Raw genomic sequence first — 25,878 nt, 5'->3', positions numbered from 1 at the left:
ACCTACATTGAACACCTTCAAGATTAAACTGGATGCTTATCTTGCTGGGATCCTATGACCCCAGCTGACTTCCTGCCCTTTGGGCAGGGGGTTGGACTCGATGATCTCCCGAGGTCCCTTCCAGCCCTGATGTCTATGAAATCTATGAAAGACAAACTGATACATTTTTTCTTCCTGAAGCATTCCAAGTGCAACTGTTGTGCTACCATGCACAGCAGGATTTAAAAAACGAGAAACCCAGAACCTGACATTTAGATGAAAAAATGATATGAGCTAGAGTTAAATAAGTAAGGATGTTTAACTGGTATGGAAAAATAAGATATAATTCATCAGGTGTGTATGCAGAGTTGGCTCTGCTCACTTTATTGACAAATAAGTTTTTAATGCCTTTTTCTACGTCTGCTGTCCCTACAGTACCAAACAGGGTTAATGCTATGTGAAATTAAAAGCATTAGCCCACTTGTGCATCCCCTGAAGTGTTTAAGATTCAATGAGTTACTCCTGTCAAAGCTCACTGAAGACAGTGGTATAATTAAAGGCCTAACTGGAAATGCTATGGTAAATACGGTCTGCAGAATTTTACTAGTAAGAATGTACATGGGTGGAAAGATCTGTTTAATTTTCTGATCCCATGCTTGATTTCTCTTCAGCTACATACCATATTTACTCAAATATAAGATGAATTTTTTTCCCCTCCTATCAGCATAGGGAACAAACTTCTCATCTTACATTCACATACCTCATTAAGTTCATTATTTATAATTAAACTGCTGCCAAAAATCAGCATGTACTCAGGAATGGAAACCAACTATAAAGTTTATTAAATGAAGCCAACAATAAGCATGACTATAAAACACATGGCCCAGATTGATGAAAACCTGCCACAAGGTTAGATTAGCGCAGCCAATCTAAATATGATGAATGGTATTACTCATTGCACACAACCCCCCTCAGTGCTGACTCTTTTTCAAGTCTTAGTGAGCCACTGCAATTAATACATTTTACTACCCCTTTAATACCCCGGCATCTGAGCTGTGCCTTTCTTTCCCATTTCCAATTATTACCGTTTCTTCACAAATCTTAAATCACTGGTATCATTTAAACAGTTCACCCCAAATCCCTGTCACCCCCTATCTCTGCCTGTCACCTATGTGCCCTCCAGGAGGTAACGCCAGACCAGTATGCCCTAAACCTCACCTGCATATACATTTTGGAAGATCCTAGGACTTATGACAAGAACACGCGGTTCCAGTCAGGCGTGGGTGACTAATTAGCACACAGATTCTTGGAGGGGAGAGAGAGAAGTCATCTGGCGCGCGCACGCACGCACTCATACTAGGGAGTGCTGAGCTGTGGAGTCACCATGTTTTGAAATGCTGTTGATTCTGCTGGGGCCCAGCTCAATAAACCATATATTAAATCATGAGCCTTTTGGCTTTGAACTAATATCACAATTTGTACTATATGTAAATAGATACAAATGTGCTACATAAAATTATGTTTGTTTATGGGGCACCTGCGCTAAACACAGCAGTAATTTCAAAAAAAGGAAACAACATCTTTTCTTGATGTTCTAAGTCTATGGGTACCCAAAATAATTTGCCTATATGCAAAAATACAGGCATGTTTATTTCAAAATCAGCACTTTAAAATTTGCTCCTCACTTTCATGTGCTCAGGGAGACCAGGGACTGTCACAGTAACCAGGAAGAGGAAGTGGATGAAGTGGGGGGAGGGGGGAAGAGGTTATCGGGGGGCAAAGGGCAAGGAGCCACCTGACCCCTCTCCCCCGCTCCACCTGATATTTATTTTATTTGCTGTGGAAGTGGGAAGGGAAAACATTAAAGGCTAATCTCCAATACTTAGATTTTATACCTGGAAAATTATAACTATTTATATATTTTCCATATATAGAAACTAATTTTAGGGGGAGGAGGGGTCTTATATTCAGGGTCATCTTATATTCAAGTAAATATGGTAAAATTGGAACTAGTTCCAATCTATAACACAACAGGGCCAGGGACAGAAGTTGCATATAAATTGGTGTAAGCGATCAAAAACAAGTTCAGATCTGTAGGACAACAACAGAAGTTCAGTGCACATAAAACAATTTCAAAATGGCTGAAACTGATATAAGATAAGCCTGGATGGATGTACTATTAGATTCAACTAATGTAGGTTAAATTTGTTTATTGAACTTCTTTCCCAGATCCTCTCCAGATGCAAGTTAACTCACAATCTCCCAGCAACCCAGGATGCTTTGCACCTCCTATGCAAACCTCCCCTAGCATGGTGGTCAGGCTAGCCTTGGCCCAGGCTGAATAGAGAGGTGTACTCTATATGCCTATATCCGCTAGATGACCAGATCCTGCGCCACCTTTGCACAGGCAGCTGATCTCATTTGCCAAGGAACCTCGTGTAGATGCCGCAGGGTACCTCGATTACCTTCTGGATATCCCCCAAACTCGCCTGCCATGACTTTGGATGGTTCTTCAGTGGAGGGGGTCATCTGATGATGCCTCCAGAGTTGTCACACGCTCTGGCGGATGTCTATGGGGCTCCAACCTTCCCTAAACCCCAGCCATACACCAACCTATGAGATGAACCTCAGGATCTTTTGTGGCTAGCCCCTTTTGATGTCTTCCTCAGTTCCCACATGTCCTCTCTCACAGACGGACACCTCGAGCTCTAGCCAGACCCAGAGGGTCTGGTGGCACTCTGCCTTTCGGGCTGTCCCTCTCGATGCCCTGCACATTCTACAATGGATGCTGTTGGTCATTGTCGCGTTATCACGTGGTCATTCATTTCCAAATGGGGTCTCTAATTCACCAAGTGTGGTGTGGTGTGCTAGGCTAACCTGCTCTAGATAGGGAATTAAAATAGATCCAACTAAGAAAGAAAAACATGAACAGAAAACCCCACGCCATGGGAACAACCCAATGTGAAAGGAAGAGGGATTAAAAACAAGACTACAAGTGGAAAGAGACAAAGAGGAGAAACAAAGAAAAGAGGAGCAACCATGGGGAGAGTCTCGTGCTCCCTTTGCTCCTACACTGATGCGTCCCCTGGGTCAGGACTCACACCTTCACTCCAGCTGGGGTTCCTCTTATCCCCTCCAGGATCTGCCTCCACCCTGGGGTTATGGCACCTGCCGCCTCCGGCAGGAGCTCCCGCATCGGCTCTTGCTGTCGCCACTGCCAGCCTCCCTGCTGGCTCCTCTGATCCCCGCCAGTCTTCCCCAGTGTGGGAATCTCCCACAGCTCCTGCTGCCGCCACCACTGCCAGCCTCACTGCCAGCCCTTTTGATCCCCACTGGTCTTCCCCGGCATGGGGATCTCCCACAGGTTCCGCTGCTGGTCTCAGCAGCTGGACGCGCTCCTCTCGGCAGTCCCCTGCTGCTCCTCTGGCACTCAGAGTCCGCTTTCCCATGCTCTCAGGGCCAGTGTATATCTTCACTAGGTAACGTCTCTTTGTGACATCACCCGGCTCCAGCTGGAGATAGACACAGCTGATAAAACGCTTGGGTGGTTTTCCCTGGTGTGCCTCCTCGCTTCTCTGGACCCCTGCAACAAGTAGGTTTTTTTCCTTCTTTTGCTTTCAACTGGGGTCTGCCTCTGGACGAGGCTTCCCCCTTGGTAAGCCCTGCGTCCCTGGGACACTCTAGTATCCCCCAGCTTTTGCCCTGGGCCAAAAAGGAATGTCTATTCACTTGCTTATCAATTCATTCTACAGTTTCAATTAACCTGTGACCAATGAATCGATTCAGCCTCAGGCTTTTTGACAATCTATATTTAGCCTCAGGGGAAAGGTTTTTTTTATTTGTAAAAATGTAGTTTACAATGAAATGGAATTAGGAAACCAGCACAAAGGCATTTCATAGAATCTCTTCTTGGAATAGAAGCACAGCTTAGTGTAGGTAAGCAAATGCAGACTTCTTATATTAACCAATGCTATCCAATATTAACCAACTTCTTTATATTAACATTTGATTTGAAACACTTTATTTTGTAGAGGAAGGAATTACTTTGCTTAGACTTAGTGAGAAGATATTTTTCCATATTTTCTTCTGTCTTAACATAACTTGTAACTCAAGTATTCCATGAGAGGTTGTCTGAAAAGCAACAGCAGGCACTGGTATCAGAATAGGTTTATTTTTACTAATGCAGATAAAGGGACTTCCATACCTAGTCAGAACTTTTTGTTCACCTAATACAAATATTCTTTTTCTGGTGGTTGCCAGAACCAAATTTGCTTCCAAGGAAGGTGCAGGGATACCAAGGTAGAGATAAGCCAAATAACCTTCCCAGAGGGACACAATCCACGCACCTTTCTAAAGGCAAATATTGCTTTAAACCTTTAAAAACTTTTTTTTTTAAATTCCTTCCAAATTCTTGTTTGCATTAACTATTATAAACCTGGATGAATCTTGCCATCCATATAAATGCCTTCTTTGAACCATCCTGCTAAACTGTTGATATCCTTTAACTGACATCCCCAGTCTAATTACACAACCTAAATGCTCTTATTTTAGATTTGATAAGTGAACTGAAACAAAACGTTTAAATAGCTCTAATGGGTTGACCTTAATACTTATGATAAACCTTGAATGTGGAAAAATCAGACAGTGTAGTAGCCACATATTTCTGCTGGGAAACTGCTTTTGCTATTACCACATGTCCATTAGCTTGGCCATTTTTATTGTCTGCACTGTATTTACCACCAGATCCTACAATGATATTGCTTCTCAAAGCAAAGTGCTTCAGTTTGACTTGAAAAATAAATTATAGGTAAATTATAAAAGAAAAGTATATCTAGCTAATCTTTGTTATGAAACAGCAAAACAAAAGTTGGTTTAAAAAAGGTTAGATGCTGTCATTTATCTATCCCATCAGCAATCAAACCCAGCTGTGAAGATCAATTTGATGAAGTGTTCATATAGCAGAAGTAAGTCACTTACAGACCTGAGCCTTTTTTTTTTCTTTTTTTGGAGCTCCATTAGCAGGAGCCAACTGGATTGCAGACTAGATTTAATTTCAGTCGCCTAAAGTAGGTAAATTTGAAAAAGGGCCCTTTCATACTTCCTGTGGTGATTTACAAAACATGAACATAACAGAAAGCAACTGAGGAGAGCATAAATCAGTTTAAAAACAACTCCTAACCTTAGCTACTTGGGTGCATAACTCTAAGAATAAGAAGCTAAGAGTTAGTTAAATCTTTCAATACTTCAAGAGAAAAACAGAAAGTTGAGCCCAGGAAAGCCAACTTCTGAATTTGATTAATGCTTCACATGTCTATGAAACCTCCCAAAATTTATCTATAATTTTAAAGGACTGAGCTCTTAACAATTTTCTATTGTTTCTATTCAGAAATTAGGAAAAAATATTTATTCAGTTTATTTACTTTACTCATATGACAACATTTTATTGGTCAACAGTTTCATAGCTTTCTATCACAAGTCACTCAGGTCCTGTTTACTGCAGATACATAGATACTTTGATAACTCTAGGCTGGTAAACAGTCCCAAACTGCAAGCAAGGCAAGTCAGCTGAGTGAAGTTATCCATGTGTATGTCAACATTTTTAGTATTGGGGTCTTCATTTTTCCCATTTGTGAGAGTCTTTCTAAAGGCAAATGTGTCTGAGGAAAAAAAAGGAATAAAAGGGAAAAAAAAACTAGTACAAAACAGAGGGAAAATACTGCAACCAAAACTGACAAAGGAGTCAACGGGGGAGGGAACCAGGAACCAGAAATGGACTAAATTTCAAGTTGGCAGCAACACTTCAGAAGACATAAGAAGTTTATTGTGATAGATCAATATTAGTGTGCCACTTCTGTTTGTAAGAAAGATGATAATATTTGCTCTTCAAACCTAAATACCAATATATACACTGCATATACATGTCAGCAAAGTATTCCAGGAATAAGAAATTACTTTATTATTGTTTTCTCAACAGATGTGCCTTTTGCCAGTAACTTAAATTAAACAATGTTGCTAAAAATGTCGTTGGTATTTATATCTGAATGATTATATTTTAAAACACCCATAAAACATGAAATATTTAACTTAAATTCACATTCGTTTCATATCCCTTTTGACAGATAAAACCTTTCTGAAACATCTACATAATCTGTGCCAAAATGCTAACTCACTTCTGAAAACTGTGTTAGTACTGCATTAATTTACATTATAGAGAAGCACAGGGTCAGCAGCTGTAAATGACAATGTAGAAAATAACAAAAAGTTGAAAAAAACCCTCCACTTTATGAGCCTTTCAGGCTATACGTGTATTTTCAGAAAAAACACAGAAATGCAGAAATCCCCAAAATAAACACCTCATACCTTCACAGAAAATGTTTGGAAAAACATAAGGTGCTTTGCATCCTCGTTTCAAGGCTGCATAACTGAAAAATGTCCACATTTACATTTATGAAACATTTGGAGTAACTTTTCTAACTAGTGAGGTAAAACCGAGAACTGAAGAAATAAAGTGATTCAAAGTATATAGCATCTTATTATGCTTATTTCTTAGGTAATAATTAAATATAAAAATTCTTACAGGGAAAAAAAATTTAAAAGGTCAAGAACCGTCTCAGGCTTATTTGAAATTATGCTACTTTGATAAACTGAGAGCTTAATAGTCAGAATGTAGAGTGATTTTCATCTAGTACATCAGGTACAGAAACAGTTGTTTTTAATAAATAAAAATAAATATAAAAAATTCTGCAAAACAATACTACAGTAACATGCAGGACTAAGTTTGTTTAACAGTTCATCACCCCAACTGAATAACCCCAGCCAGACTTAAAACACAACTATATACGAGGTAAAATGCAGCAGCCAACTTAACACAAAAGCTTAGGGCAGGAAGCAAAGAGTTCTCTCTGCATGGCAGATTATGTTAAGTATATAAAATGAATCAAGCAGAAACTTAGCCGCTCCTCTTACAAACGGTCCTGGAATCTTTAATACTAAATGATGACCAGGGCCTGGATTTATGGTCTCAGCCAAACATCCATACTTGCACCAGGCACAGCAAGTACTTGCACCATTTTGAGAAACTGGTTTAAGTACTTACTATAGAAAGAAGTTTCTAATTACTGAATTGCCAACAAGCACTGGCTAATCATAAGCACTGGGGGCCAAATCCCATTCCAAATATTAAGCATTAAAGTGATCCCCTTTCCACCTGACTGACTCCCTGAAAAGCCATCAACACAGAGGTGGGTGGATCCTTCTGGTCACTGCTGTTTGTGTCTTAGGGGCCCTCTACATGTGCAGGCAAAGACACAGTAGGATTCAATGTGTGATCCACACAACTGCACCTCCTGTCATGCCACACATCCACAGCGAGATGCACAACTGTGTAATCATGCATTAGATCCCTTTGCGCCTTATCGCCTGCGGCTGCAAAACCTGAAGCTGATGGGGCTTGCAGTGGAGGCATTACCCTCCAACTGTGAGCCTGGAAGCAGATATGGAACCACAGGAAAAGTTGTCTTATTTCATCAGCAGCACATCCCAAAGGCAACACAGGATAAACAAAAGAACAATGAATAAACATTTGATGATACAACTTTAATTAAAAATACAGTGCATAGATTTTATTTTAAATAAAAAGAAAATAACACATTAAAAAGTATACCAGGTGTTGAAACTTTGCCCCAAGAACTAATTGGAAAAAAAACCATGCTGATGAGTTCTAAGAGGCCAGAAAGAGACTTCATGTCAGTTTAAATATCATCATGTTAAATTAACATAGTGAAATGTCTGTTTTGAGTTACAGTTACAGGCATGCAAATACAGAAGAGGTGTGTACACACAGTACAGCACAGCATACAAATTCAAATAAAAAAATTAGGAGTTTTTTCCCTAATAAAAAAACAGGAGGCATATGGAAAGCAAACAGCAGCATCTTCCACTGACATAATGCCTTTTAATGCAAAGATTCACAAAATATTTTTCTAATTTTAAAAAGGTTTATGACAATTAACTTCAGGATTGAAAGGAAACCACATTAATGATGGAGGATGGTAGCCAGACTGAATACAGTGCATTTGACTACAATGAGAAGAGCAGGATTTTAGCTAGTTTGAAGAATGCAAGAACCTCACCTATGAGGAATTTATGTGCTCATGAAGAGCAAATAGATCCTTATTTTTAAGTTTTTATATGCAAGAACATCTCTTCCTACTGCAACTCAAATATTAATTTGGAAGCAAAACCAAGCATCTTGCTAATCTTTCACTTGAGGTTACTTATTTGTGCCCTCAGATTTCATGACGCATGCTGCATTTTGATAGAATAAACCTATTCTGTTGGTATTTTTAGATATTTTTATTATAATAGATGCAACAAATATGCATTGCTGCAAGCATACCAAGTTAATATAACCCAATTATAAAACCTTAAGTAATTAAAAATGCAACTATATCATGATTATTGTTACAATTAAAATTAAACCATTAAGTTCACATTATTCAAGCATCAAATTAATAAAATGGGTAATCAATTTGAATTGTAATGATATCAATAGAAGCAATTACTTTGCATTAGCAGTAGTGGAAGTGGTAGAGTGGTGGTGTAGAGTACTACCAGTAAAGATGTCCTGCTACAGTTCCAGAGGTGTAAATTCAAACCTCCTTCTAGACTTGTGCCAAAGGCTACAGGCTTCCCGCTTCCTAAAACCTACGCAGCTTTAAATGGTTCATTCATGCTGGAGTGTAAAAGAAGTCAGGAGTATAGCCACACCACTTCCTTGCAGTTGGCTGTAGAAAAAACTCACATTCCTGAAGCCTGTGAGACCATAGAGTCCTTCTGCTCAGGTGAACTTTACATGGGAGAATTTGAGAAGCCAAATTCTTTCCAATCTAGGACCCTGGTCAAAGCAACCTAGCTGCAGAAGTACATAGGAAACTATAGAGTGTAAATATTTTTCTAGTCTTAGACCGGAGCAGAGACTAATTATTTCCTGACATAGGGTTTAAGGAATTATTGCTACTAAAATAACACTTAAAATTCTCTCAGAAAAGTGTCACTGTGTTTGCATTTTGTTGTGGTTGTTTTTACTCCCTACTGCTTTACAAAATAGCACAAAATCTTTCTCTAGACTTAGCATACAAGTGATAGCTAATTGTAGCTTCTGAGTAAGAATGTATTTAATCCAGAAGATATACTAACTTCAGTGACCACTTAATGTACTTTAGGAAAATACCAAGGGTGCCATTCCTATGCATGCTTTTAAGAGATTAACGTGATTCTTCTTTAAAATACAGCGGAAAACCCAGAAAGTTCAAATTTTGACTGTTACTTGCAATCTTTTACTAATGCAGTCATTGTTTCCTACCCAGAATGAGGCACAGGAAGGCTAGGTCTGAATTCATAATGTTGGAGAGGGGAGGAAGAGAGTAGTAGTCTTTGTCAAGTCACAGATTAGTCAAACTGGTCTCTCAAATGATGCACGGTATGCACAAATGTAATATCTGAAATGCTTCAAAATGAAGTTCTTCCTGTTACACGTTCAAGCTCTATGAAATGATATGGGAAAGATACAGTTCTCTGGCATCCCTCAGTATTCTGGATAATTTATCAAGATTGAGGAACCAATCCGAACTCATAATTTACTGATCTGGCTTTTGATTCAAAAGAAACAAACTATATTTACATTTTATCAGAAAACATTCTAAAAACCTAATCAATTCAATTTTCCCAGGTTAAACTAAAACCCAGGCCCATTTTCTGCACACCACCATAAAATGAAAGGAATTGTGGCAGTATAACAAGAGGTTATATTCGTGCTAAGAAACAAAATATTTTGACATACCAAATACCAACAAACCTCCTATATTTGAATAATTGGGTAACACCACTAATGGAAAGCTAGGAAAAAGTGATCAGAAGGCTTTATTCTACACCTTGTCTTTTGTTCATATTTGAGATGAAGACCTGCATTGAGTAGAGGGCCTACATTTATCCCCAAAGGAAAAATCAAAGCCTGAAAATGCAAACCAAAGTTAACCTTCCACACTTATTCTGTACGCAGTGCCATTACTTCCCTTTACACTATCCTTTTCTTTTTCCTTTCCTTGTCCTATTTCATGTTTCTAATTAGGTCCACATCCTGATATAAATGTGGAATATAAATTCTTTATCCCAGGACAAACTCCCAAGATCTTAATTTTGTAATGAACTTAGTGCACTTTTGATGCTGACTTAATTCAACGATAAACAACTCTATGGTATTTATAGAAAACAAATTTCCCCTGCAATTGTATCCAAAAATCAAGTGATACTCTGTTTACAATAACTTGGCACAATAGATTGAATTAAGAATGAAGTGCCAATATTCAATCTTCTTTCTAGCTCCTTTAAAGGAAAACCTCTGATTTCCACAGAAGTTTATATTTAAAATGTTTAAAATCAGCTGTCATGAAAGAAAACATTAAAGTTAGAGTAAATTAAAATTCCACGCCATTCCTAGTCCTACTGCTTATTTCTCAACATCATTTTTAAGACCCAAAATTTTGTCTCCATGTCCCCCTAACAAACTCTTGTTCATAGCCTTTGACTTGGATTATTGCAATATCTTCCTCTCCATCCTCACAAAACAAAAGCAAAAACAAAAAAAATACACTTTTCTCTTGTAGTCCATACAAAATGGTACTCCTAAACTGGTCTTTCTTGCTTTTTGGAATAATCTCAACTTTTCCTAAATTTCTTTAATGGATTTTTATCTGATATTGTAGGCTTTAAGAATTTAATCCTTCCCATCTTTTCTTTCTGTCAGTCTGACTTCTTAATAAACATTCTAGTTCATGCCAGGTGCAACTAACCATTAGCAACTTCTAATACAAGCATCTATATAGGGTGCCACCTCTTCAAACTCATCTGCTAAGTCTGGATATTTAGATTTTATAGCTTACAGTTATAGCTATCTGCAGTACGAGGTGACCTGAATAACTTCCTCATTATTATTCCACTTTCCCTGAACTAGGCCTAACTGTTTAATCTTAGAATGTGAGGTTGTCTAAAGCGGGAACCATCCTGAAATATTAGGAAAAATACCTAGCCCAGAGAATACCAGAACAAGTAAATGATCTAGAACGAGGGCCAGAACAGGGGTCTTTGGCACACCACTGCTAGAACACTTATCTAGAACAAGTAGATGATATACAAAATAATTATAAAGAAGAAGAAATGCTGTTCTTTTGGGTATAGAATTGGTATTTTTCAAACCTAAATGTCTTATAGCTACTAAAAAAATTACTTCCTATAGAAATATTTATAAATCTGTGGCCAAATGAAATGTTAGCTTGAGATGTAGCTGTGCTAACCTAATGAAAAAATACAAAAGTATATTTTATCACAAAAGTACAATTATAAAAAAAATTACCATAAAATGTACAGCAGGAAAGAGGATGAGATAAAAGCTTGGAGTCTACAAAACACAATACTCTCTCAACCACAAATTGAAAAACGTGAAACAGACTCTCACAGACAGTCATGCCATAACAGGACAAATGTTAAGCTTTTGTTACTTTTTTCAGACAGAATTATACATGTAAGCTACTGACTGCTGTGTAATATATATGGTGCACCAGTCAGAATACCCTTATACTGCTGCAGATAAATAAGATATATTCTGACATTGTACCAATCTGATACCAGTGGTAACATGGATAAATACCAGGGACTCTTTTCAAAAGTAGTTCTGAATTCTATATAAAGAGTTTTATAACAAGGTACAAAAAAGAATCAAATACTACCAAAGGAGTGACTATGCTAATAATAGTGTTACATACTTAAGTATGCTCATAGGAAACTACATGCTTTCAAAAGCCTGAGAAGAATCAGATACAGTTGGCATTTTGCAAATAATATAAATAAAGTGCTCTCCCTTCCCTTAAAGTTGAAGTGCTTACTAAATGTTGTGGCACTAGAATATGGCAATTCCTCATTCATAATTTCAATACTATAAAACTGTTTATTTTCAGGACAAATAGATTATAACCATGAGGCCACCTCAACAGCCCTAAGAAAAAAAAACAAGTTTCATTTTGTTTAAAATTAAAAAGATATTCTACCAATGTGAACACACAAGAATGGAAGTATTATAAGAGAAGGCAAGACAGCAATACAGACACCAGGTGGCATACTTGTTCAGTACTGAGAAAAAAAAAAAACATACTACTTTGCTGTTGATCAAAATATATACCCACATACCCGGCAGTATTATTCAAAATAAGGCTCCAAAATAATTCTTTAATTTTCCAGAAAGCAATCATCAATAAAGAGGAAAGTGCCAGAAAAAAAGAAATACCAGCAAATGTAAGGACATCAACATATGATTAGGAAGAAAAACAAGTGAGCCATAAAGCTTAATTATAGAGAATTACAGAAACTTTTCCTGGTTTCTTCCTCTTGAGGATTTTGGCTTTGTGGAAAAGCAAAATTAGTTTTGCAATCTTCTTCCCCTGTTCCATCATACATCTCTACAGGGCTGTACACCTTCTTCTAAGCAGCCAGAACTACATCCCCTCCCCCTCACCTCCTCAGCTGCAAGCTCCCTCCCATTGCTGCACCATGCACATGGGTGGGCAGGCACCCACTGCCCCACCTGCCACTGCACAGAGTGGGCAGAGAGCTGGCTAGCTGCCTTCATTACACCCTTGGCCGTGGGCTCCCATCACTGCAGGCTGTACTGAGCCCCACTGCCTTGTACTGTTCCCATGGAGGGGGGGCAGGAAGTGAAAGTCCAAGAAGGGAGGAGGAACCAGAACAACAAGTTGGGGGGGTGGGGGGAGGAGAGAGAAGAAACAGCTGCCCAGGGAAACCCAAGGGCCACAAATTAACTCCTCCCAGCCCTGATTAGTGTGAATGTGTTTATAACCAAGACCCTTTAATGAAATACTTGAGTTATTTTCCCTAACATAATACTAAGCAGGACTAATTATAGACATCCAGCTCAGTGTTAACTAGAAACATTTTTATTTGTCAAGAGTTCTAAGATTCTTAAACTTTTCTTTTGTGAACCAACAGCAGAGGATTTTAATATGCTGGATTTGTCGGTTTTAAACCACTAGTGATATTTGCTGCAGATGCTGGTTTGTGCACCCTGTAAAGGAAGTCAATTTTACAAGTATGCCCATTGGAAATTGTATAATTAAGATAAAGCATATTTTTAGAATATTGCCTTTGCCCATAATTGTAAGATTTAGATATTTTCAGTAATCAAATAATAAAATAATGTCTTATTTACAGGGAATTAAAATAAATTATTTTTTGAGGTCCACAAGGATTTAAAAAAAGGTCTCCAGAGGATCTGGATTTGGAAGATACAGGAAGAGGAAAATCAAAACCACTGAAGAAAAGCAGTTTTCAGGAGTTGGTAAGGGGATGATTATTTTACGAAAGATTTTCACAGAATAATAATGCTTTTTTTCCCCTTAATGCATTCCACATTTTTACTTGTATATGACCTCAACTTCATTTTTTCTCTTCATGCTTCTGCCTATATTAAAAGCAAAAGAAACGGTGCTACAAATCATCATGTTATGTCTTTTAATAATACCATCACCATTAGTAGCTAGAAAAGCAAACCTTCATTTTTACTTGTCTCCCAGATTATCCAGACCTCATACTATAAAAAAAAACAAAGATAATATAATACAACTAATATAATACATGACGCATCATATTCACTGTCTAAAAATGAACAAATTTTTAAAACATGTTTTTTATACTTAAATAACTTTCTAAGCTTTAGAGCAGTTGTTCACAAGCCTAATGACGGAGTACTATCAATCCTCAAAATGTCTCTATTTCCCTTATAATCATAGTTCCGATAGTGAAAGGGGAGAGGAAAGCAGAATCCACACATCAGGTGTGGTCCCTTATAGCAACCTCAAAATTACCACTACAAATTAATAACCACAACCTTTGAGTTTGGAAATACTGCTGATTATTTTTACTCAGAGTTGTACTATCAGTTGTTAAACAACTAAATATTAAAAAGAAAGTGAAAAAACAGAAAGAGCTATTCAAAAGTTATACTAAAGATTTTGAGGCTGTAAACAGACATCTCATTTGACCACACTGACTGCGCTGTCTTTCCAAGCTGCATTGCTGCTTCTGTGCAGTAGGTGACCAGGGAGAGTGCGTAGCATGACAGGCTTGTCCACTGATGAACCACAATAACTATAGAGATGTAACACAGGATAGCCCAGGAAAATGTTACTATATTTTATTTGTCAAGTTTCAGAGGGACTTGAAGTGGGACAGTGGATATGTACATCTGTAAGATTTCAGAACAGGCTTTCTTCCAGCACAAATGCAATTTCTGTTCATACTTTTAAGACCAAGAAGGCCAACCCTTCTGCATGTCACAGAGTAAGGCCTGACCTCCTCCCCAAGTACCAGTCCAAACATCTACCTCTGCCCGAGCTGTTGCTCCACCATCTCCTCCCTGCACTGTCTGTTGCATCCCTTGGTCTTCCCTACCCTATCTGCCGCAGTTCTCTTTGCTTCCTGCTGGATCTGCTTTGTGTCACTTCTAGCATGCATGTCACAGGTTAGCCACCACTGGTTTGAGACACTCGTTCAAAAAAACAATGTAAATGAAGTGGCCAATTACCCTGAATATTTTATGAAGTCTATTTTTAGTTTTATCGTATGATAATTGATAAATACAATATGAAAATCAATAATTGAAAACAAATGATAAATGTTTAAGAATTATTGGCCCCAGGGATTCAAGAAGCACTGATTCTTATATTTATAAGAAGTCTGATTAACTAGTTTCCTTCCTTAATTATTTAGTTTATTCAGAAATAATATCTATTATCACATAATTAAGTTACACAATGGATATGTGGAAAGAGTTTTGCTTGAAATACTTCAGTTAAATACCACAAGAATCAAGATAATAATCCAGTTTATTTTTTAAGAAATTACTTCTCTTCCTTTGTCTTCTTTATTGTACAATCCAAACAAAAGGAAAAGATATTATGTCAATGTGAAAAACAGTTTTCATTTGAAACCCATAAACAATGACCTACCCACCCACCCACGCTTCCTATGATTAATATAATACATGATCTCAGGTATTTTGTCTAGTTTTTTTTAATTGAGTTACTTAAGTCTGTAGACCTCCAGAGGCAAAGACTTCCCTCCTCATGTCCTAACAAATGCCCAGTACTCACAAAATAATTTGCTTTCTTTTAAGAAAAACAGACTTTTTTTAAAAAAAAAGCTATTTTTTCAATGAGCTTTTAAAGAATTCAATTACATAAAAAGAAAAGCAAGCAACACGCTGGCTTGCATCCATAGATGCTTCTCAAGCAAATCCCAGGACATCATTCTCCCCTTGTACTTGGCCTTGGTGAGGCCGCAGCTGGAGTACTGCGTCTAGTTTTGGGCTCCACAGCTCAAAAAGGATGTGGAGAAGCTTGAGAGGGTGCAGAGAAGAGCCACGCACAAGATCAAAGGTCAGGAAAACAGACCTTACGACCACAGGCTGAGCACCATGGGGCACTTCAGCCTAGAAAAGCACAGGCTCAGGGGTGATCTGGTGGCTGCCTATAAGTTTATCAGGGGTAGTCACCAGGATCCAGGGGAACGTCTGTTCACCAGAGCGCCCCAAGGGGTGACAAGGTTGAACGGTCACAAACTTCTCCATGACTGTTTCAAGCAGGACATAAGGAAGAACTTCTTTAGTGTCTGAGCCCCCAAGGTCTGGAGCAGCCTGCTGTCAAAGGTGGTTTCAAGCACCTGCTTTGAACACCTTCAAGAAAAATTTGGATGTTTATCTTGCTGGGATCCTATGACCCCTGCTGACTTCCTGCCCCTGGGGCAGGGGGCTGGAATCGATCTTCCAAGGTCCCTTCCAGCCCTAATGTCTATGAATCTATAAATTATCTGGTTTTCATTTGTAAACAGTGAACGCATCTACACAGGACGCTATGTTCCCATAGCAACGACCTACAGTGACACAGCATCAGTGGGCACAAACCGTGGCACTGACTCTACTGTGCAGTAGCAGCTCATTGCTACTCCACAGTAGGGCTGGAAACAACCCATGCACCTTCATGACCGCACAGTAACTGCTGCAGTAATTTAGTACTTGCTAAAGTAACAACTGCACAGTTGGGTGCACATGTAGAAACACCCAGTATCATCTAATTGTGATATATTACTTGATCTTTTATCTAAAATATTCAACAAATTATTAAATTGTCAAATTATTTCAATCAGCATTTTCCTTGAATATGGGATGGATGGTTTCTTTCCAGTGAAATACATCAGAAACAATGATTGTAAAATAAATTCATGAACCTAAGTTGTGAGCCCACAAAGCGAATGATGTGGATGCACGAAGACTGCCCAGAACGCTTACTACAGAACTATATGTCCAATAGCACAGTTGCTAATCTCTTCACACTGTGGAGAGGTATGCTGACAGGGAAAAAGTATTACCAACTCATTCACCCACTTCCCACAGCATATAAATTTTCTCTGAAGTTCTCCTCGAGACAAGTTCTGAGCATAAAACCACTGTTTCAGAAAACATGACTTAATTGTGGTATTATTCAAAGTAAGCGTCTTCTTCATTTCAACTTTCATTTCCAGGTAATTAAAGTATATGCTGAACAAAGAATGTTCCATGCTTTCCTGTTATTCATATAAATAAAGGGTTTATTTTCAGTAAAATAGGACAGATTAATAGAATTACCTTACTGAACAGACTTATATAGTCTAGGAATAATTTTAGTGAGAATGATCAAATAGTAGAGAAAAAAGATTATTATTTAGATGTGTTCAATTTGAGATCAAAGCAAAATGACAAACTTCTTGAGTGATTTCTGTTTGGTTAAACTGGACTAAGCATTAATAAACACAAGATAATTACAAGAGCATATGCAGCTAAGAGATAATTAGGATCTAGAGCACCTAATTTATTTTAAAAAAATCTGTCATAAAGAATTAGCCATCTTTATCTATATGGATGCCTTTCAACAAATAAATATAAAATTTTATGGTGTTTTGAACATTTATCATCAAGGTTTCCAGGAAAAACAAATCTGTCAAACATGGCTGAGCAGCAAATACAATTACGTAAAATACAGTCTAAATATTTTTCCATTTAAATTGTTCTGATATATACATATTTACTATAACTATTTCCCTCTATTTTTAAGGAAATTACTGGCAGGTACAAGAAGCAAAGCTCACTTGTATTTGTGGCCACTATTATTTTCATTTCCTAAGTTTAGAAAATGAGTGAACTCTACAATATTCCAAACAGTACAAAAAGGATACAAAATTAAACTTTCCAAAAAAAAAAAAAAAATTAAGTAGTATTTTAATTGCAGTAGCATAAACAATGTGTTAGGCTCTGGGCACTGCATGATATACCCCTTTCCACAACTGCTTACAAACTAAGGGTCCAATCTGCTACACATTTATACTCATGAATAGCTTTACTTGCATGGACCCTGATTCATCAAAGGACTAAAATGCAACCCTTACTGAAGGTAATAGTTGTGTATGTGTTTATTCACAGAATCATAGAATCAATGAGTCAGAAGGGACCTAGACAGATTGAGTCCGACCCCCCGCCATGGGCAGACATAAGCACTGGGGGTGGGAGGGGTCATATTGTAAGATCACGATTTAATGCATTTGTAAGCATCCTTCCTAATTACAGATGTTTTCCTGAATCACAGCCATAAGCAATTCAGTGAGTTCAATGGCTACTCCCATTTGTGTTTGCAAAAAATTTACAAGTAGTTTCAAGTACTACATGTGACTCTGGGGCCCTTGGTTCATTTTTTTGGTAATTTTTCAATCATTGTTGTGATGTGGAATACACATGCTGACAGGCAAAGTTGTCTGAGCACATGAAGGGGACAGTTAAACAACATAAAATACATACCATACATAAAAACTGCAGCCACAAGGTACAAAATTAAACTTACTGAAAGAATGCAAAAAAAACCCAACCCTTCTAATTTTCCAATTATAACAATACTCTGGAGTTGTACATAACAATACGGGGTAAAAATAATCAAGCAAAGTACCACTTTTAATTTAAAATGTAATATATAGGTCAAGTATTCTCTTCCTAACGTAACCTAATGAGCAGAATTTACTACAGATGTCCTTTTTATATTATTATTAATCAAAAAAAGCCATTTTATTGAAATAAATATCCTGCAAAATATTTTGAAAAGGTAATTGTGAATGTCTAGCAGATCTAATCAGCAAGAAAGGACTTAACAAGGATGACAGCACATGAAAAAAACAACTTTTTAACAGCACTGTATTAAATAGCAACCTGTAAGAAAGCAATAATTGCGCCCCCCACCCTCTCCCTGGCTGGGCAAGTGGCAGCAGGGCATAGCCCCCACTCCCAGCACTGCCATGCCTGCATTCCACCCCCACTTGCCCCCTCCCTGAGTCCAGCATCTCCCTGCCCCAGCTGGGCAGCTTGTCCCAGCCCCAAACCCCTCCCTTCCCTTCCCTCTCCACCCACCACAATAGACTTACTATCTGGAGGCAGCTATGTTCAGCATGGTGAGGACTGCCGCCTTTTTAGTCTATTGCTGAATCTTTTCCAAATCAATTCGGAGGCTTCTGATTCGATATGGATCTTTTAACTGGTCTACCAATTCAATTCAGAGATTTGGCTGCTGAATCGGGGTGAATCTCCTCCAAATCGAATCAGCTACCGAAGCTTTACACAACCCTAATAAACAGTTGCTGGGAAAATTTGACTAGGCATCATGTTATGCAGTTATTCCATGTGTATACTAAACAGCCATGCTGAACCTTTGGCCATACCATCCAGCCTGAGTTTCTTTTTCTGGAAATTTGATGGTGGGGAAGTGGTGGCAGAATCCACTTGCAGAGGCAAAGGAGTGGTACCAGAATTAACTGTCACAGCTCTAGCAGCTGTAGCAATTAATCCTGTCACTGCTTCCTGCTGCCAAATTTCTGTGAGAAGCTCCAGGGGCTGAATGACATGGCCCTACACCTCGGATCACACCAGTATTTGGCGTTTACCAGATCCAGATGGGGCTGGGCCAGCCTGCAGATTGACTGTGTGTACTAACCCTATACTGCATTAGGCTGGCAGACTAGCCCGTGCCACTAATATAGAGTATTTCCAATGTATCTAACTTAACAGTTGATTATTTTTTTTGTTGGAAAACATTGTTACAACTATTGAGAACCTAAAGAGAGAGTTAATTAATGAGTTAAATATGATGAATCATTACAGTGAAATCTAATGACATACATTTCAATATTATCCTCTTTCTGGTCTTGTCTACGTGGTAAAAAGACTTTTTTACCCCAAACTGTCTATGATAAACTCCAGTTAACACAAACGGAGATCCCCCTTAACACCGATGGAGATGAAGTACATTATTTTTGATCTGTCAAATAGTTTAAGAATTATATCCAATTAGATAAGAAGCAATCCCATTTCAATAGTCAAGCAATTATTAAATCTAATAAATCATCATAATCAGATACTTTTCCTACTTCTTGTGTAAGTCGTACTTAAAATTAGTTAACATGAACAAACATGGGAAAGAGTAAACATTTACATAAAGGAATTTAATTGACCTTATTTAAAGGACATTTTTCAATATACACCATCTCCGTGTTCAAAGAAAACATCCTTTTATTCTATATTAAAGTGAACAAAATCATCCTTGATGGCTGAGATGTCTGGGGACTTATATTTTAAAAGGTAAAGACATACATACATCTTGCATTCACTTCCACAACAATCACAGATTCAGTTTAAGACAGTCTCCACTTTACTAGACTCCCTAGAAGGTTTATCCAAAAGCATGTAAGTTAAAGATCAAATCACTGAGGCCAAGAATTGAGTCGACATGCATCAGAAATTACAATCTGCACTCAAAGACCTGAAAGTGCTGAGAGATAAAGCTGAAGATTAGCAAAAGCAGAGTAGGAGGAATAGCTACTGAATTATTGGCATCTCCAAAGGTGTGAAAAAGGGAAACAATTAAGTCTTAAAATGAAGAGATTATAAAATAGTGAAACTGGCCATGTGGTGAAAGACACTAAATGCATCACAGAACAGTGTTTCTTAAACATCCAAGGTCAATAATGACAAATTTCTTGCCTCAAGATGAAGAGAAATAACTGTGCAAAATAAAAGGAATAAAAATCAGATTTGAGATACTGTTAGATCATTTTTATGTACCTTAAAAGAGTGACAGCACTGGAATTAACTAGGTGGAACAAAAACCACAGAACAGACTAGATTTTTCCTCCCATACTTTACATGTAAATTGTTAGATTTCGCATCAAGAATTTGAGACATATATACTTGTCTAAATCTATCACACGAAGAGGAAACTTTCAAATAATTTTAAAGAAAAATCTAAATATACATTTAACAAAAAACTGGAATTAAGCAGAACAAAGACAGAAATGGGATCTGGGAAATGTATACAAAAGTAGCTATTTTACCCTTAGAAATCTGATGTAAATTGTGCCCGGTATTTTAGAGGTTTGCTGTAAAAAAAGGACAAAAAAAGGAACTGAGTATAATTTTTTTTCGGCTCCCTACCACATGCTTACTTCTTCTCTGCTTGCAAATATAATGCAATAATATAAGCAGCATATTTTTATAGTTCACAGAATCATAGAAAAATAAGGCTAGTAGGAAACTCAAGAGATCACCTAGCCTAGAGGGCTAGGGACAGAAGTTACATATAAACCAATATAAGTGACCAGAAACTGGTTCAGATATGTAACACGACAGAAGTCCTGGGCACATAAAAACGCTTTCAAAATGGCTGAAACAGGCTTAGAATAAACCTGGATGGATGTAAGGCTTAACTGATTTAGGTTAGATTGGTTTATTGAACTTCTGTCCCAGATCCCCTGCAGATTTAAGTTAACTCACAAACCCCCAGCATTCCAGGATGTTTTGCACCTACCTAGCAACCTTCCCCTCCCCTGCCCTTGAAGGGTGAGCAGGCTAGGTTTGGATCAAGCTGTCTACTCCAGGCAAGCAGGGAGGTGTGCTCTAGCACCCACCACCTTCTGGCCTGAGCCATGGCATCATGACATGTGGGTACTTTTCTGGAATCAAAATGAATGTCTGTTCACTTGGTTATCAGTTGAATCTATGCAGTTTAGACTAACCTGCAAAGATTGAATCATTTCAGCTTTGGGCTTTTTGACTGTCTGTACTTAGCCCAGCTGCCCCACCTTGGAGTGCTGGGGGGTCGCACATGTTAGGGGTCCCCTGCCACACTGCTAATGTCCCTCCCCTGTTAATCACACTGCCAGTGGGCCCCCAGTGCCCTCCTCCCTTTGTACTACTCTATGCAGGTGTCTTCCCCGCCATCACTGTATGGGGGCACTGGGACCTGTGGCCACATTGCCCCACCCCCAGAGGTAGGAACAAGAAGTTGGAGGGAGGGGGACACCCTGGGGCAGCAGCCTCTGAAGCAGTGTGGGGAATGGTGCCAAGTTAGAAGCTTGGGGGTTTCAAATTAACCCCTTGCAGTCTGAGTTAGACAGCCCTGATCTAATCCAATACACTTCTCAAAACAGGATCATGCCTGTCCTAGACAAATATGTCTAACCTGTACTTAAAGCTTCTAATTACGCATATTTCATAAATTCTTTGGGCAATTGGTTCCTCAAACTCTACTCTTACAGCTAGAAAGATTTTACTAATATTTAAACTACATCTCTGGTGTTGCAACTTAAGTCCATTATTTTATTCTGTCCAGCAAAATATAATAAATCGCAACAGGGAACAGTCTACATACAACAAGTTCGGTTGGTCAAGAAAACAAATTACATGTTTAATAAAGAGCAAGGAATTTAACTGAAAAATGACGTTTAATTTGAATAGCAACTCTGTTGAAATCTCACCGAAAAATAATCAAGATACAGAAGACAGGAAATTAAAATAAGAGATGCTAATTAATAATGAAAAATATACAATACAATCCTCCTTTTACTTAGATTTTTCAAACTCAGATTCACAAATTGCCCCACAATTGCTAATTAAATGTTGTTTATCATTAGTCACATTTTTCAGCTCTGAAAACTAAGGAAGAGCAACTAAGTGATCTGACATCTGCAAAAGCCAGGAACAGAAAACAAGCCTCCCAAACTCAAATCCTATACATTTTTCAGATTTATACCACTACCACTACTTTCAAAAAATTTACTTTATCTTGGAATGCAGGGTACAAACCAATGTAAGAGTGATTGGGGTGGGGGGAAAAGCAAGTAAGCAAACATATACCAAAGCAACAGTCTTCACCTCTGACGATATAGAAGGTGTTCCAGTACTAGCTCTGAGTAAGAGATCTGGGCTTCTCCAGCATGGCGAATGTCACTGATGCAAGTCAGCAAAGTCCTCATTTGCAGCTGAAATAGCTACCTATATTCATTAAAGATGTCTTATTTAAGATTTATCAAAAATAATAAGTGAAATCTGAATACACTACACAAATGTACACTTGGATCAGTTTCAAAGAGAGAGTTCCTGCTCAGGAGCACACAGCAGCTGTTACCAGTTATGCATGCCCAAGCTGGAATACAAATGTAGCAAAAAACTGCTCCAACTTTAAGCAAGGGAAAGGGAAGCTGTTTCAGCCAGGGTCAGTTTGGGGCAACAGCCTCTCCTACCCATGCCCTGCGAGCACAGAGGCAATGAAGAATAGAACATTAGGAGGCAGAATCTAAACTGGGGTGGACAATTATTTCAGCTGGAGAGCCACTTAACAAGTTTTGGTGAGCTGTTGAAGACAGCACACAAAGTCTTTCACAAGATATAATTTTAACAAATTATGGATTAAAAAAACAAATCATATACTGAAAATCAAATATCTACTATAACATACTTTAATTTTATTTCAAAAAATAATTTGTCCTGATTTTTTTTTAAGTAGTGTATAGCTCAGAATAAAGTCTTATTCTTGTATACTGGGGGGGGAAGAGGGGGGTTTGGGGAGGGGAGTGTGTGTGGGGTGTGCATGTGGTTGTGGTAGTGTGTTGGGGGTAGGCAAGAGCATATGAGGAGCTGCCTGCATGCTAGGTTCCAGGAGCCAGTCAAGAAGGGTGTGGGACAAGCAAGAAGCATGTGCAGCAGAACTCACCTGGGCAGAGTAGATATAAGGTAAAGTCCAACCCCACCCCCATCCAGCCCAAGGCTGCCTCTGTGGTCCTCCCATGGGCCAAGTCCCTCCCATTCACATTTGTGGCAGCCCACAACCCACTCCCACCTGCCAGACAGCACCACCCCAGCCCTGCCCGGTGTGCACAACTTCCCACAGTGTGCACAGGTATTGCTTGGCTCCCCTTCCTCCTACTGCACCACTCTAGGCAGCAGCTAATGTGAAGAAGCTGTGGGGATGTGTGCCAGGCAACACATGTCCAGCCAGGCAGGGAGTACACTGCAGCCAGGCAGCTTTTGCCCTAGCACACAGGGCTCCAGCTCCAGGCCACCTTCCATCCACTCAGCAGGTGGCTGCTTATCATATGTGCAGCAACGTGGGTGGGAGGTGATTGAGCACTGGGGCCAGAGCCCTGGGTGCTGTGGCAACAGCTGCCCAACTGCAGCTTCCCCCTGCCTGGCTGGGTATGTGCTGCCTGGCATGCATTCCCATGGTTTCTCCATATTATCTACTGCCTAGAGTGGCACAGCAGGGATAGGAGAAGAAAGAAGAGTAGAGGCTGGAGGTGGAGGGAAACAAGCAGTACCCAAGTGGCTGCAGCAGCAGCCCCACCGGAAAGCTGTGTGCACCGGCCAGGGCTGGGGCAGTGCTGTCTGGCAAGCACAGGGAGGGTGCAGGTAGGCACACAGCATGAGCTACCCTAGGTGGGAGCTGGTGGGGCTCAACCCCATGAAGACCACTGCAAGGAAATATGCAAGCCAGATATAATCAATTGGTGGGCACTCATACGCAGACAGGATACAATCGGTTGGCAGGCCAGATTCAGCCTGTGGGCCTACTTTGCCCACCCCAATCTAAACCATGCTGAAGCACATACACAGTTGTGCTAAATATTACATACATAGGTTCAACTTACATAAATTATAAATATTATAACTATTTTATACATTTATTAAACATAATCCAAATGTAAGGAATTCTATTTTTATCCCCGCATCCAAAGTTCTTAAAGGTCCACTGCACTAATTAGGAAAAAACAATATCATTCATTGTACAAGTCAATAATACTTTATAATAATGAAATCAGAAATCTCTATTTGATTATTTTTGTAGAGTAACAAATATCAAGACTTCAAGAACAAAGTATCTCACTTCTTTCCTTAGTAGCACTCTGAAGGACAACAAATTCAAAACAATTTGTAAAAAACTGTTTTCCTCACTACTTATTGTAGTAGTTTTGGGATAATGCTGTTAACTTTCATGGTCTTGGAAAAATACAAAACACAAAGGTTTTTGTGGGTGATATCTTTTATCTAGCTGGGAGAGATATAGACAAGCATTTCTGTATTATTTACCTGTTATCTCCCCATTAGAGATAACTCATAATGTCTCTTATATTTTTTTTTTATTTACACAAAGAGTTTTGCACAAGCTTTTTTCTGCTAATTAGTGGGGGGGGTGTTTGTTTGTAATAGAGACCAGAAGGATACTTGGTGCCTGAAAGCTTGTCTAGGCCCCTCCCAACTACAGAATCATAGAAAATTAGGGTTGGAAGGGACCTTAGAAGGTCATCTAGTCTGACCTACTGCTCAAAGCAGGACCATCTCCAACTAGATCATTCCAGCCAGGGTTTTATTGAGCTGGGCCTTAAAAACCTCCAAGGATGGAAATTCCACCACCTCCCTGGGTAACCTCTTCCAGTGCTTCACCAAATTATACAGTTCGCCCAATAAACATATCACCTACAAAAGTCCTTGCCTCTCATATTTGCTCACTAGGAGATCAGCTGTACAAAATATACCCAAGAGACCATCCTGGATATATAGGGCCTTTAAGTGTCCACAAAAGAGAAAGTAGGAAGGGTGCACTCTTTCCTTATCTTCTCAGAGCAGCCACTACCCTGGGGTAAAGATGGTTCAATTCTCTATGATAAGCCACTGAGACCACCAACACACAAATCAGGAATGCTCTATGGTACCAAGTCTACTGAATTAGGCGATAAGAATTGCCCATTTAAAGTCCACATCAGTCAAGTTGTAAAATCTTTTAAACTTTGTACTGCCATTCCTTTAGGTACATTATTGCTACCAGCATTATTATTTTATGTTCTTCAGAGGTCAGAATAATTTGAGACAAATGAGAAAGTATGCCACAATTAAAGAAAATCATCTTCAATATCATATTAATATATCACAGGTTGTTATTTCTGTTCTATAACTTAGATCTCTCATGTCAAATTCCATGAATATCCCATTTTACATTAAGCAAAATGTTCATCTGTGTATAAATCATATCCAAAAAAAAGTTATCCTTTACCGTATTTCTTATTGGGATTTTTTTCGGTTCTGGTGGGACATCCTGTGGAACAAATTTTACTGGTTCTTTAATCTGTCTCCTTGATCTCTTGGTCCCATCTGGTAAGGTTTCCATGGCAATATCTGCTTCCATGTCACTGCTACCTGCCTGGTCACACTCAGAGCACTGCCTAAAAAAAGAAAAATTGTATACTGAAATCATAAACCACAGAACAAAAACAACTTTAAAATAAAAAATTTAAACAAGCTCACCAAAATGTCAAGTAATTGATCTGTAAGTAGCTGGTCAGACAGAACAGCCTATTTTAAAATTTCTCTCAGTAGTATTTAAGTGAAATCTAGACCTATTGAAGGTAGCTTCACTATTAGAAAAAAAGAGACTC

General features: G+C 38.7%; 1 protein-coding gene across 6 annotated transcripts in view; it reads right to left on the bottom strand.

The window, feature by feature from the left end:
- PHF14 (PHD finger protein 14) overlaps window positions 1-25,878 on the bottom strand; it is a 290,125-nt gene that overhangs the window by 160,467 nt on the left and 103,780 nt on the right. For all 6 annotated transcript variants that reach the window (XM_019533903.1, XM_019533925.1, XM_019533897.1 and 3 more), the window contains exon 14: window positions 25,497-25,665. In XM_019533903.1, coding sequence (XP_019389448.1) covers window positions 25,497-25,665 — 169 coding nt within the window. The remainder of the gene's footprint in view (window positions 1-25,496; window positions 25,666-25,878) is intronic.

The sequence above is a fragment of the Crocodylus porosus genome, unplaced genomic scaffold, assembly GCF_001723895.1.
Source record: "Crocodylus porosus isolate Cpor-Errol unplaced genomic scaffold, CroPor_comp1, whole genome shotgun sequence".
NCBI lineage: Eukaryota > Metazoa > Chordata > Crocodylia > Crocodylidae > Crocodylus > Crocodylus porosus.
This window is presented reverse-complemented; position numbering and strand designations above follow the sequence as displayed.